General features: G+C 43.4%; 1 protein-coding gene across 1 annotated transcript in view; it reads right to left on the bottom strand.

Annotated features, from left to right (window-relative positions):
• NPFFR1 (neuropeptide FF receptor 1) overlaps positions 1–9,688 on the bottom strand; it is a 32,641-nt gene extending 22,953 nt beyond the window's left edge. The window contains 2 exon segments of the mRNA XM_027834886.3: positions 7,580–7,866; positions 9,630–9,688. Coding sequence (XP_027690687.2) covers positions 7,580–7,866; positions 9,630–9,688 — 346 coding nt within the window.
• Between the last annotated feature and the right edge of the window lie 4,525 nt (positions 9,689–14,213).

The following is a 14,213-nucleotide window of genomic DNA, read 5'->3' as shown; positions in this document are numbered from 1 at the left end:
TCAGACCATTCCTCCAGTTTGTCAAGATCACTTTGAACTCTAATCCTGTCATCCAAAGTGCTTGCAACCCCTTCCAGCTTGGTTTCATCTGCAAACTTTAAGTTTATTCTCTGTGCTGTTATCCAAATCATTTATGAAGATGTTGAATAGAACCAGAGCCAGGATAGATCCCTGCAGGACCCCACTCAATATGCCCTTACAGCTCAATTGTGAACCATTGACAACTACTCTCTAAGATTTTTATGATTTTCCAGGCAGTTGTGCACTCACCTTACAGTAGGCTAGTCTAGGCTATATTGCTCTAGTTTGTTTATGAGAAGGTCATGTGAGGCAGCACCAAAAGCCTTATTAAAGTCAACATCTACTGCTTTCCCCCTTATCCACAAGGTTTATTCCTCTGTCAAAGAAGGATAGTGGGTTGGTTTGACATGATTTGTTCTTGACAAAACTATATTGACCGTTACTTGTTTGATTATTTGCTCCATTATGTTTCCAGATACCGAAGTTAAGCTGACTGGTCTATAATTCTCTGGGTTGTCCTTTATTCCCCTTTTTATAGATAGGTACTATATTTGCCCTATTCCTATCTTCTGTGAGTTCTCAGAGATCATCACTAGTGGCTCAGAGATCTCTTCAGCCAGTTCTTTAAGTATGCTAGTACGTATTTCATCAGGCCCTACCAACTTGAAGACATCTGTCTTGTCAAAGTTATTCTTAACTTGTTCTTTCTCTATTTTAGTCTCAGATCCTACTCCATTTACACTGATGTTCATTATATTAGTTCTCCAATCATTGCTAACTTTTTTGGTGAAAACTGAAACAAAAAAGGCATTTAACACTTCGTCCATTGCTGCATTTTCTGTTATTATCTTTCCCTCCTTTTCTAATAATGGGCCTATCCTGTCCCTGCTCTCTCTCTTAATTTCTCATGTATTTTGTCACCCTTTATATATCCCTGCTAGTTTAACCTCGTTTTGTGCCTTGGCCTTTCTTATTTTGTCTGTATATGCTTGTGTTGGTTTTTTGTATTCATTCTTTGTAGTTTGACCTAGTTTCTACTTCGTGTATGATTCTTTTTTGAGTTTCAGGTCGTTGACAATCTAAGCCATGGGGGCCTCTTACCATACTTCCTATCTTTCCTGTGCATTGGGGTAGTTTGCTTTTTTGCTATCAGTAATGACTCTTTAAAAAACTACTAACTCTCCTGAACTCCTTTTTGTATGCTTCTCTGCACACTGGGGAGCTCCAAGAAGCATTTTATTCCTTGAGTCAGAGTATCTGCAGTTCTCCCTGTGCGGAGGGGTGGTCCTGCATCACCCCACTGGCACATTTTAACCCTCTGTAATGAGAGCTGAGTTGAGTATTGTGTTGATGATACTAATCATGAAGCAGAATATACTGCGGCTGAATTGGTTCTGCCGTGCCAACAGGAGTAAAAGATGTTGCTTGACTATAAGTGAGAATATAGTGTGTGCTTGGAAAACTCACAGAGAACAGACTGAGTAAAAAAAAAAAGTGATTTTTTACATATGCTAGTCATTTTCCTAACCAAAATAAAGTTAGTTGGTTTATACTCTCCCCATTCCTATTTTAAACACCACTGTAATGCTAGTTTCCTTTTGTACTGGGGACCAACAAATAGAACAAGAGTATCAAAAGGGTACTTATATGAAGGAGAAAGGAATAAGGAAGCCGTCATAAGTGCCACAGAGGATTCAGAGAGCTGCTAGGAGGGTTGGGGAGAGGGGCCCTCCAAAAGCTGGGAGGGACATATGAAAGATCCTGAGTAATAGCGTGATCCAACCGTGTCAAAGAAGTTGTAAGCGGGTCAAAAAAAGCAACAGCAAGAGGCATGGGAGAAGTAGAGAATATTAATGTTATTTTGTCTCTTTCTTGTGTCCAAGATAGTGGTCTAATCCCATACCTGGTCAGCTTCCTTATTCATTTAAATTGCTGCTATGTCCAGGGTTCCCAACATCTCTTCTAATTGGGAGCCCAGGGCAAACAAGCCCGGTTTGATTTATCTTCCCTAACAATGTTGCACTCCTACAGTTGAGTGTCCTACGCCTGTATGAAATAATCTCTAATAAATCCAGTGCATTTAACTTGTGAGTTTGATCAGATCTTTTTGCTACTGAATGTCTGGTTAGAAGAATGCAATTAGATGAGCCTGGTTTTATTTTTACTGTAATCAGTGACTCTAGCATGAAAGTTTTATGGATCATATATGACATTTAAGTAGATGGAGGGAAAAAAAAACCAGCTGGTTGCACTGAGTTTGAAACACACAAAATTAAAAACAACAACACTGACAAATTCTTCTAATTAATTCATGAGCTTTTTTTCAAGTCTCCATGGTACGTGACAAGAGCTCCAATGGAAGAGGGTTGTTGTAACAAGAGAGAATAAGAGCACCACAGCCTCCTGTCATGCTTATTTCAGACATCCTATCATATATTTTGCCCTTCAGAAATGTTCATGATGATAGGGAAGAAAAGAAAAGCAAATTGCTGCTTTCTTCTGAAATCTACTTGCTGCAGAGAAACACAGCCAGCCAAATCTACACTCAACGCTACAGCCCACAAAAGAAAAAAGTATCAAAGGGAGAGGGAGGCAAAACAGCTTTTAGGAATTAATTGAATTGCTCTGCTAATAAATTTTTTCTGTCGATCAGGTTGTCAGGTATTTGTATTTTAACGGCACTCGGCGCTCATGATTACAGTGTGCCATCTCATGCAATTCACTGGAAGATGGCTTCTCTGTTGAATTAAATGCAGCTATTTCCCTGCCCTTTGGTTTTTGTGAATTTAGTAGCTGTGAAAGGTGGAGATTGCAGTCTGGTATTTACTCACAGAACAGGTCAAGAACCACCAGTGACAGTGACAACTAGCTTCCCTCCATGTGCCTCCTCTCTGATCTTGAGGGACTTTTTTTAGAGGAAAGAAGGGAGTTCATTCTTCAGGCCTAGTCAGTCTTTCGTCTCTCTGCTGAGGTTACCACAAGGGTGCCAACGGGTGCCAAGTATGGCTGTTGTTTTATCATGTGGCTACTTGCCCACACAAACGACTGAAACCATCAACTTCTGGAGCTGCTCCACTGTACTTTTTCAGTTCTGATATAGTTTCACACATTTACATTGCCAAGAAAACCTTTCCAATCTTTGAGGGATGAGAAAGAAGATACTGCCAAAGGCAGGGAGACTGCCATGCAGTGGATCTGAATTGCTAATATCTTAGCCCCCAATTTCAGGAAATCTACATGGTGTTTTAGTGGCCCCCATGGGGGGAGTTCTCTCCAACATCACTCTCCTGGTATTGTTTCTGAAGCTGCCTATGTTAGGTGATCTGCAAATGATAATGGAAATAGGAAATAAACTGGAATGTTCTTGATGTGGCTGACAGGTGTTGGAGTAAGGATGGGAAGAAGGGGAAATCCAAAAGAGAAAGACTGGATCTCTTATTGGACCTTCACAGCATTTAAAACTCCACTGCACACTGCTGCTGCTGCCTCTTGCCAATGATATTCTGGGTTCAGCAAACCTTTATAGCATCAGAGTGCCCACTGGGTTATAATTTGTTTGTTTACCATTATCTCCTGAAAGCTAGCAATATATAATTCATCCAGAAACGGTCAGCTACAAAAAAGAAGATGAAGCAAAAATACAGACACTCCTCTCCACTCCCTCCCGCAAAAAAAAATATGTGGGAGAGAAGGACCACATTTGCCACTGACATCTGCCCTAGAAGTTCCTGCTGTTTTGTCTCTAAGAGTTGGTATAACTCCGCCTTCTTGTGTAGGAAATAGATATTTGCACAGAGTTTCTGCATTACTGGCTTGATTCCCTGTAATGTCAAACTGTAGAAAGTGGGAAGGGATTTCTGTCTTCAAATTGCTCAAAAGAGATATAGGTAGATCAGTGTTGCCAAGTCTTGTGCTATTTGATGCTTTCATTAAACCCCAGTGTCATAAATATAAAGGGAAGGGTAACCACCTTTCTGTATACAGTGTTATAAAATCCCTCCTGGCCAGAGGCAAAGTCCTTTTATCTGTAAAGGGTTAAGAAGCTCGGGTAACCTGGCTAGCACCTGACCCAAAATGACCAATGAGGGGACAAGATACTTCAAAATCTGGAGCGGGGGAAAAGGCTTTTGTCTGTCTGTGTGATACCTCTGCCAGGAACAGATCAAGGATGCAAGCCCTCCAACTCCGGTAAAGTTAGTAAGTAATCTAGCTAGAAAATGCGTTAGGTTTTCTTTGTTTTGGCTTGTGAAATTCGCTGTGCTGGAGGAAATGTATATTCCTGGTTTTGTGTCTTTTTGTAACTTAAGGTTTTGCCTAGAGGGATTCTCTATGTTTTGAATCTGACTGCCTGTAAAATTATCTTCCATTCTGATCTTACAGAGTTGTTCTCCTATCTTTTTTTTGTTCTTCTAATAAAGTTCTGTTTTTTAAGAATCTGATTGGGTTTTTTGGGTGTTAAAAATCCAAGGCTGGTCTGTGCTTATCTTGTTTATTCTCAAGCCTCCCCAGGAAAGGGGGTGTAAGGGCTTGGAGGGATATTTTGGGGAAATAGGAACTCCAAGTGGTCCTTTCCCTGTTCTTTGTCTAAATCACTTGGTGGTGGCAGTATACTGTTCAAAAACAAGACGAAGTTTGTGCCTTGGGAAAGTTTTTAACTTAAGCTGGTAAAAATAAGCTAAGGGGGTCTTTCATGCGGGTCCCCACATCTGTACCCTAGAGTTCAGAGTGGGGAAGGAACCCTGACATGGTGGCAGAGCAGTGGGATCATTTTGAACCAAAGATCATTTTGAACCAAAAGCACAGACCTGAAGAGGTTTTTTTTGTTTTGTTTTGTTTTTTTTTTTACTGAGAGCAGCTAGAGGGTTTTCTGTCTCTTTGTCTGGAGGCAGAGGTCTTAGTTTTTTAACAAAAGGATTTTTCTGTAGGCTGAGAACAGCTATCAGAGGCAAAGGTATCAGGTTACAGCACAGCGAATTGGGAATTCACAAACCGGTTTTTTTTCCTTTCTAACTCTCGGGTATAGCTAGGTTAAACACAGAGAGGCTAGGATGACAGAAAGCAATGTCCAACAGAAACTGGAATTAGCCAGATTGGAAGCTGAGGAAAGACAGAAGGAACATGAAAGACGGGTAGAACTCAGACAGATGGAAATTGATGCACAACCAGCCAAAGAAAAAGCTGCTAGGGAGGCAGAAAAAGCCAGGGTGGAGGCAGAAGAAGCTGCCCACAGGAGAACTATGGAGGCAAAAGAAAAAGAAATGGAGGAGAGGGAAAAAGAGAGGAAGTGCACCGGAGATAGAGAAAGCAAGGGCTCAGCAGAATATACCGAATAACCCTAACAATCCTTCCCCATCAATCCATACATGGGAGTGACTATGTCCACAGTATGATGAATCCAGTGATGTTGCTGAATATTTTCTCACCTTTGAGAGACTGTGCACACTCCATCAAATTCCTGACGCTCACAAGATGACCACATTGGTCGCAAAATTGACTGGAAGAGCTCTGGACATATTCAACAAGATGCCTATTGAGGAGGCTTCTGACAATAATAAATTCAAGGATTTGGTTTTAAAACAATTTCAAGTTACACCTGAAATTTACAGAGTAAAATTTTGAACCCTTAAGAAGGTCCTGGACTAAGTAATGTGGCTTATGTAAACCAGATGAAGGATCTGTTTGATAAATGGCTCAAAGGACGGGATGTAACTAGCTTTGGAGGAATGCGGGATTTGATGATACAGGAGCAATTCCTGAATGTGTCCAAGGATCATATAAAAACAGTGTTTATGGGATAAGAAAATGGACTCAGCAGAAAATCTTGCTTCATATGCTGATCAATATGAGCAGTCCCAGACGACCAGAGAGGCGAGGCAAACCGGAACAAAACGGGTGGAGGGAGGAGAGAGGAACAACCCTGGTCGCAATTTGAGCAGATACCAGAAGGGACACCCTCAGACCACACCCTACTATCAGGGACAGCCCAAGGCCCCAACTACACCCCAAGGAACACTCCAGACACCTTATCGTCCCACCACATCATTCTCCAGCAACCCACCTCGGCCCAGTGACCAGTCAGCTGGGCGATGTTTTAAATGTAACGAGCCAGGGCATGTAAAGGCCAACTGCCCCAAGAACCCCAACAGATTACAGTTCATTGCACCAGAATCACACCAGAGGTCCTCAGGCCCAGATGCCTCCCAGATAGCCTCAGAGTGGAGGGAAACTGTGAGTGTGGGCGGGAAGAAGGTTATCGCGTTGAGGGACACTGGAGCACAAGTGTCGGCTATCCACCAATCCTTAGTGGACCCCAACTTAATCAACCCAGAGGTCCAAGTGACAATTCAACCCTTCAAGTCAAACTCTTTTGACTTACCTACACCCAAGTTGCCTGTCCAGTACAAGGGCTGGTCAGGAATGTGGATTTTTGCAGTCTATGATGATTATCCCATTCCCATGTTGCTAGGGGAAGACTTGGCCAACCATGTGAAGCTAGCTAAGAGGGTGGGAATGGTCACCTGCAGCCAGGCTAAACAAGCTTCCACACCTATCCCTGTTCCTGAGCCTTCTACCAGGGCCCCATCTGTGTTACCAGAGACTCAGATGGAGATGGTGGAACTGGATCCCCTGCCAATGACTGAAACAACTGTAGTGGAGCCAGTTGCAGAAACCCAACCAAAGCCAGTCCCAGAACCGGAATTGGCGGAGCAACCAGCACCAGAACCATTGCCAGCACTGAGTCCAGCGCTTGCAAACCCGTCTACAGCTCCAACACCAGAGGGCACCACCAAGCCTGCACTGGCAACAGCAGTAGATAAACCTCCACAAGAGGCTCAGCCGGAGCCTGAACCGCAACATAGTGCACCAGCGGAGAGCGGTTCACAGCCAACGGAAACAGCCCCATTACCTGCATCACTTCCAGAGGGACCAAGCCCAGGAGTTATGAATGTATCAAGTACAGTGCACAAATGTTGGGGCCTGTATGTCTTCATTGGAATGATGTAGACTTGGCAAGGAATGAGCAGGAAGAGCTTGGGGATTCTTACTCTGCTTCTGTTTATACAGTCTGTGAAATGGGACTAAAGGGAGAACATCAGTTTACAGAGTTGCTGGTCCCTTAACCCTCAGAGACAAAATCACGACATTCAATGTGCAAATCATAATCAGAGATGTTCCTCTCTGCCTGCATTGAAGTCCACCTTTGTTTACTATATTTCCACCAGATCTCATTCAGTACTATTCACAGAGGCCCTGCCTTTCTCTCGGTTCCTAGGAGAGGGACATCCAGGTCAAAGATCAACAAATTCTGTTGGAAGGGTGGAATGGTGGAAATGTGGAAAAATTTGCCTGAAGACCTGAGACTTATGATTTAGGAAATAGTTGTACCCAATGTTCTACATTACTTAAGCCTCAGACTAAGAAAATCCAACAGTCTCGAACAGATTCCTCCTCCAGTTCCCCCAACCCTTGGCACTCATAGTTCCTAAGCCGCTTCTTTCCTTCCCTTCCTTCAGACTTTTCTTTTGTGAGCTGGGTCACTGTTCATTCCCTTGCTTACCTGTGATCAGGTTGTCCACTAGCGTGGTTGGCATACAGAAGGTGCCCACCAGCAGATCGCGGATGGCCAGGTTGAGAATGAACATATTGGTGACGGTCCACATCTGCCGATTTGTCAGCACGGTGACACCTGGAAGCATATTGCCAGTCATGCACATCAGGAAGATGAGGATGTAGGCCAGGAGGAACAGGGCAGCTATGGGGGCGGAGTGCTGATAGTGAGACGAAAAAGCGTACTTCTCCCTGAAGACACGGATTCTGCTGTCATTCTTGGAGTATGGTGAGCTGCTGTTGGAGGGGAGAAAAATGTTCCATACGGGAAACAAGAATTTAGAAGAATAAACTCGTGAACCCCCATTTGGTAAAGGGATTATGTGATTCACATCAAACCTTTTCCAAGGCATTTATGGTTTATTTTTATTTACATTTTCATGTTATATATAAAAAAAATAATGGTGCATGATTTATGACGAGGCAAAGCTGGACAGAATAGCAGCACAAACTGGTCAAATGACTCAGCAGAAACCAATAAGCAACTAGCAGGTCTTTTCTTCAAGGATCAATATTGAATAAGAAATGATAAGTTGATAGAAAGCTGGGGTTAGACTCAGTCCTATGGCCCCTGGATGCAGAGCCCATCCTTCCCAAAGACTTTCTCCCCACGTAATCACTATTATAGCTTTTCCACCTTAGGATCTGTGTGAGGGGAGCGGGAAGCTCAGCAGGAGTTGCTCTCTTGACCATCAGGGCCAGGCACTGCAGTGCCCTTGCCCTATCACTGACCAATTTTCACTTGGCTCATTATTTGCTGCCCACACGCACATCTGACAGAGATGTCATGAACGATTCACATGGTTTGGCGAGAAATCATTCATAACTGATGTTATCCCTGCAAAATTCACACTCGTTACTAGAGATGTCACAATGATTTAATTAACGCTTGCAAAGTCTTCCTATTACCAACTACAAAAAGCTACAAATGAGTGGCATCTTACTGCCATTTTTGTCTCACCTATTTTGACTGACACCACCAGTCTTGGTTATGCTGAGAAATAGAAGCAAGATTCCACTGCAACCCCCCCATACCCCAACTGACTTTCAGCCGAGTGGAAAATGTAAAAAATGTGAGGCCCATTCTTTGCACTTTGCAAATTCACCCAGGTTCTAGCCCCTGCAGGTTCTTACAAAAACAGCCTCTTCAGGTACGACCTAGATGTCTGCCTCTCACTGAGAGAATCAAAGATGAAGTAGCTGTAAAGTGCAGATTAGAGCAAGATACTGGGGATCAGGACCCACAGTTCGCAGGGGCCCTGGGCTCAGCAGTTAATCAGAAGCAGAATAGCAGGGAGTGGTACAGCATACAGCCGAGTGCTGTAAACTGACTTCCTGATGCAGTGGACTTGGATTGTCTGGGTTGCCTCATTCTTGGGAGAATGATCAAAGACTGACTAGCAAAAGCAGTGGGAGCTGGTAAACCTCATTGCCAGTGGTTTTGATTTGTAAACCCAAAATAAGGGATGGATTGGAACCAAGTCCAATTTCACAGAAACCCCAGAGTTAGGAGTTTCAAATGTGTATTTGGATTTCAACTCATCTCCACTTAAGACTGGGAGAAAGACAAATTCACATCCTACAGGCTAGGTGGAGGAGGGTTGGGGGAAAATAGCTTGTTTGGGGAGGCAGAGAAGAAGCTGTGCAGAAGGCTCCAAAACTTTGATGGATATAGGCTTTGATTAACTTTAATACACCCTTAATAGTCATGACCTGATGGGTCCTGTGTCCCTTGGGTCACTTAGGGGAAAGAGGAAGGCTCGTAGAGGCTGCAAACCTTTTGCATTTTATTGTTATTAATTATAGGATGGGGCCAACCCAAGCCCCAGGTCCAAACAGTCTGTACTTTGGAGATATTCTGGCTTCAAATCCAGCCCTGAAGTTTTCCTGCTTGAGCCTCTGTAGTTCTTAACTATTCAGTTATTCTAATTGTGATTTTATTCCTCTCCTGTTGCTGGTATCCTCTGAGCTTCCAAATTACTATTAATAGGCTTCTTTACAGCTTTTCTGTCCTGATTAGTGTTTCTTTTATTGTTATTCCAAACACTTTCTCTTCCATTGCCCTCTTTTACCCTTTGCTTGTCTGCCTCTCCTGTACAACATTATTTGGCCTGAGATCTCCTCAATGATAACGAATGATGTCCGAGTTAGAGCTAATGACCCTAGGGCAAAAAGGTGAACCTCACATGGTCATACTGAAGATGCCTTTGCAAACTCAGTTTCTTGGTCTGCTCCCGCAACTGCATCCATAAAGACAGAGCCCTGAACTCATGGAGACGCAATTCAAGATCCAGGACCTTGTTTTGTTTGTTTGAAAATGTGACAATCACCAGTGATGAGAGATGTTACCTGGTCTATAGATGAAATGTAATAAGGAAAATATAATCCAGATATGTGAAGTGGCATGCGAACTATAAACTTCCCACAGGGAACACGTCACCTTTGCATTCCTTCATTATGATTAATAGTAAATAAGTATATATGGTACTTGGTGTGTTAAAGCATTTGATTTCTTTTGTTTTAAGTGACTGTAGAAGCAAAGGTGCAGTTGCACTTGAAGAGAAGTTCTGGATCTCAAACAAAAAGCTTCCAGTTCAGGTCTGCTCTGGAAAGTGTAAGAATGGCACCATAGGGTTCCATGTTTATTGTTGTTCAGTCATTTCTACATCAAAGCTGTTTAATTCACAAGTATTAAGCCCATCTCCTGCCCCCCCTTCCCCCCCCCGAAAAAAAAATGCCGCTCCTCAAACTCAACCTGCAGTCTTAAAGTTCAGCTCCTCTTTCTGGCTCATGTATCACTAACATTAAAGATTAAAATTCTGATCAGTATTTAGTGGTTAATTCTGTTGAAGATGTTCAAACCAGAATAAACTCAGTTTGTATTACAGTAGCACCTAAAGACCACAGCTGAGACCACAACCCCGTAGAGTTAGGCACTGTGCAAACAAATAGTGAGACCTAGTCTTGTCTCAGAGTTGACAATTGAAGTAGACAAGGCAGACAAAGTGTGAGAGGAAAAACAGAGGCACAGGGAGATGAAGGGACTTGCCCAAGATTGTACAAGTCAGTGACAGAGCTAGGAATAGAACCCAGTTTTCTTGAGTCCCAATCCAGGGCCCTATACTGCCATTGTACCACTCATCCTTTGCCTCTGCAGGGCTGGTAGGAGCACAAATTGAAATTCATCAGCAGAGTATGCCCCCCCGCAACTCAGAATTCACACAAAAGGAAGAGACTGGTTGGGTAAGAAAGCACCATTTCTACGTAGTCTCTTTTCATAGTCAAACAGCACTTTCAGGAGCTGTAGTAGTTACAGCACATTTGCTTGTCATGTTTGTGCATGCCGAGGATGTGCTTTCGGTAACAGCAGAATGCAGCAATACAGGCTGCTGTTCTGGTGTCACTGTGTGAACAGTGGAGTATAACTTGGCTTAAAGACTACACGTCCAATCAGAAGAAGGTACTGGATTGTGTCTGAGCTATCTCTGGTCAGGCAGCTTTCATTAATCAGAATAGGTAATGTCGATAGTTAACATGGCCTCAAACTTTCCATTGCAAGACACGGTGTTCAGTTGCTAGTCCTTGGCCAAACTTTAAGTGTTTGAGTAAAATTTCCCATGCCAGTTGTCTGCTTAAGGCAGACATTTTTTTGGAAAATTTCAGCTAAAATGATTGAGCCATTTTTGAGAACAAGATTATGGTAAAAATATATTATTCTGCCCCTGTTAAAAATAATTGCTATAAAACATTTTGTTGAGAAGCTCTAGCTAATCTATGCTTTGCAACAGGGACTTGAAATGTGGCCGGGGAGTCACCTTGGTGTCAAGGAAGTGTCTTTTGCCAACCCAAGGAAGATTTTGCCATATTTAGGTAAATTATAATCACTGAAAAAAATCTCAGTTCACACCATGCTCAGTAGAGACTTGTTAGAATTTGGCAGCTAAATCCTCTGAAGAGTCTCTCTCTCTCTCTCTGCAATTGCTCCTTCCAGCTGCTGGGGGCCATGTTGGTGTGAGGCACAGGAAGACTCTCGTGTGCTCTCGGTGTTTCCCGTGCTGCTGCCCAGGTAGCATGGAGGAAAAGGGAAGGAACTGCCTGACTCTAATGCAGAGAGGAGAAGAATGGGGTCACGGAAAAGGGACAGGAGCAAGAGAGGTCAGAGACTGGTTGGAGAAGACAGGAACAAGCATGGGAGAGGGGCATAAGACAGGGATGGGGGAAGGGCAGGAGCCATTGAAAGACGGGAATGTGTGTGGTGGTGAGGGGGAAGAGCAGGACTACAGGCAGGGACAGGAACCAGGGGAGAATAGCAGATGGGGAGGGGACAGGAGCTGGGGGAATGGAGGGATAGATGCAGAAGGGGACAAGGTGAGGCTGGGGTTAGAACACAGGCAGAAGGGTCACTAGTTGAAAGGTTTGAGTTGGGCACGTAAGTAGCCTTCAGTCAGGAAGGATGCTTTCCCCAGCATTTATTTTGATCGGTCGGGGGAGTCATCTGTGGGGGGAATGCGAATATTGAAAATAGGGTCCTGGGCATGTTATTTCCCTTGCTGGTGTACGGGTGTCTGAAAAGCCTGATTCACAGCCCTCTGAAGTCAATTAAAGTCTTTCCTTGAATTTCATGGGGGTTTGGATCAGGCTCCTTGTGTGATTATCCAGGCGTGAGCTGTTATGTGCTTATCCAGGGGAATCCACTTTAGTCACCTGTGATGTGACCCCAGATTATATCAATGCGTTTCAGTGTGTAAATTGAAATTTGCTTTAGCATGAGTCTTCAAACTGGTAAAGTTTTCTATGAAGAAAATGACTTCACTTTAAGAAGGATCAGCTATAGTATTCTCATCAAATGTGTGGTTCCACATATGTATGAAGCCTTGATAGCTGGTGGAAAAAAGTCTCCTTTCTTTACTCTGTACTTTTATTAAAATGGCAATTAAATTAAATGCAAAAAACTACATTATTGCAATTTTTAGATATTTCTAAACCCACAAGAGCCAGGAAATGCAAAGTTATGGCTTCCACTGCAACTATAACTTGACTAAATTTAACTTATACTAGGTATTAAGGCTTAAATATTAACAGCCTAGAGTAACTCTCTCTCACACACACACATACACACACACACACAGTTATGGTTGTTGTGGAAGCCACAGAATGCATGTTTCCTCTCCTCCTTCTCTCGTTCTCCTTTTCTGCAGTGTTAAATAGCTTTCCCATACATTTCACAGAAGACAAATATACCATAATAAGTTACGCTATAAGAGACTGAGCCAAAGCCCACTGAAGTCAGTGAAAAGATTCCTATTGACTTTAGATCAGGCCCTAAGAGAACTGAATTGAACACCTGCAATACATATTTGACAAGGAGATAGAAACTGGATGTCCTCACCTTCCATGACACAGCCTGACCCCGATTCTTGCTTCAGTATATTGGAGTGTTGTATTGTTTGCAGGTAGACTGGAGTCTTCAGATCAGAGCCACTCCTTTATGTTTCTCTTTATCTAGCTGCAGCCTCCTGCTATCAGAGAGGGAGCAGCAACTCTGCTGTGGTGATGAATTTTATCTTGATCCACTGCACTCAGCCACTCACCCCACGTTCTCAGAGCTTCAGGATAACTCACAAAAGATACCTGCAGAATTGGAGCTTTTTTCCCCTCATAAAATTCCCATAGAGTTCAAGGGTTCTCAATCCTCAGGGCAGTCTACTCCAGTTCCAAAGAAGGAGATGAAGGGAGGTAATATTTTTGTCCAAGTCCAAGAAGACAGTCAAGTGCAAGAACTATGTTAAATCAATGGGGTTATTAGTTAAGGGTGACTGGAGTCCAGGCTGGAGACTTGGTTAAATCCACAGACTTTGTGGATACTGAATTTGCAGCTATTCCAAAAATGCTTTTTTGGGGGAGGGAAGAATCAGAATCCTTTTGCAAAGACACCTGTTGAAATGCTTCCTAATTCTCAGTCCCTTTGATATAGTCTTTGTTATGGGATTAAGACATCGCAAAATGCTCCAGCCCTCTCACTCAAACAGCTCCAAAAATTTCTTCCCACCATCAGAGTTGCAAGCTGAGCTCTTGGAGCTGTTTCCAGTTCAGCTGGAGAATGAAGCACACGTTGTTAGCTCATCAGCCCTCTTGCATTCTCTGTGCATGACTTCTGTCTCCGCTCAGCTTCTGCTCCTCGGACTCTCTACACACCAGCTCTTACTGCTCAGCCGCAAAGAGGCTGATCCTATTAGTTAGGGGCAAAGTGTGTGTGTGTGGCGGGGGGGTAGGGGGGGTGTTCCAGTAACATTGTCATGGTTACTGGAACACTTGCTGGATGTACAGGCAAACAGCTGGTCAATTAATTACAGTATCTGCAGCCACTCTCATTTCTCAACAGGGCAAAGGGAAGGGTTTAGTCACGACACTGAATAACAAGAAAAATCAGACTTATCTCCGGCAGCCTCTTCTGGTCTTGCAAGCGGATAGTGTGAGCTCTTGCACCTTGTCCAGGGAACAGTGTTTTAGTGGCACAGTGCCCCACAGAATCCGTTAACCCGAGTCCGAAGGGATTGAGTACTATCTCACCTTTTTGTCCAGGT

This window comes from Chelonia mydas, chromosome 7 (assembly GCF_015237465.2).
Source record: "Chelonia mydas isolate rCheMyd1 chromosome 7, rCheMyd1.pri.v2, whole genome shotgun sequence".
Lineage (NCBI taxonomy): Eukaryota > Metazoa > Chordata > Testudines > Cheloniidae > Chelonia > Chelonia mydas.
Note: the sequence above shows the minus strand (reverse complement) of the source record. Positions and strands in the feature narration are given on the sequence as shown.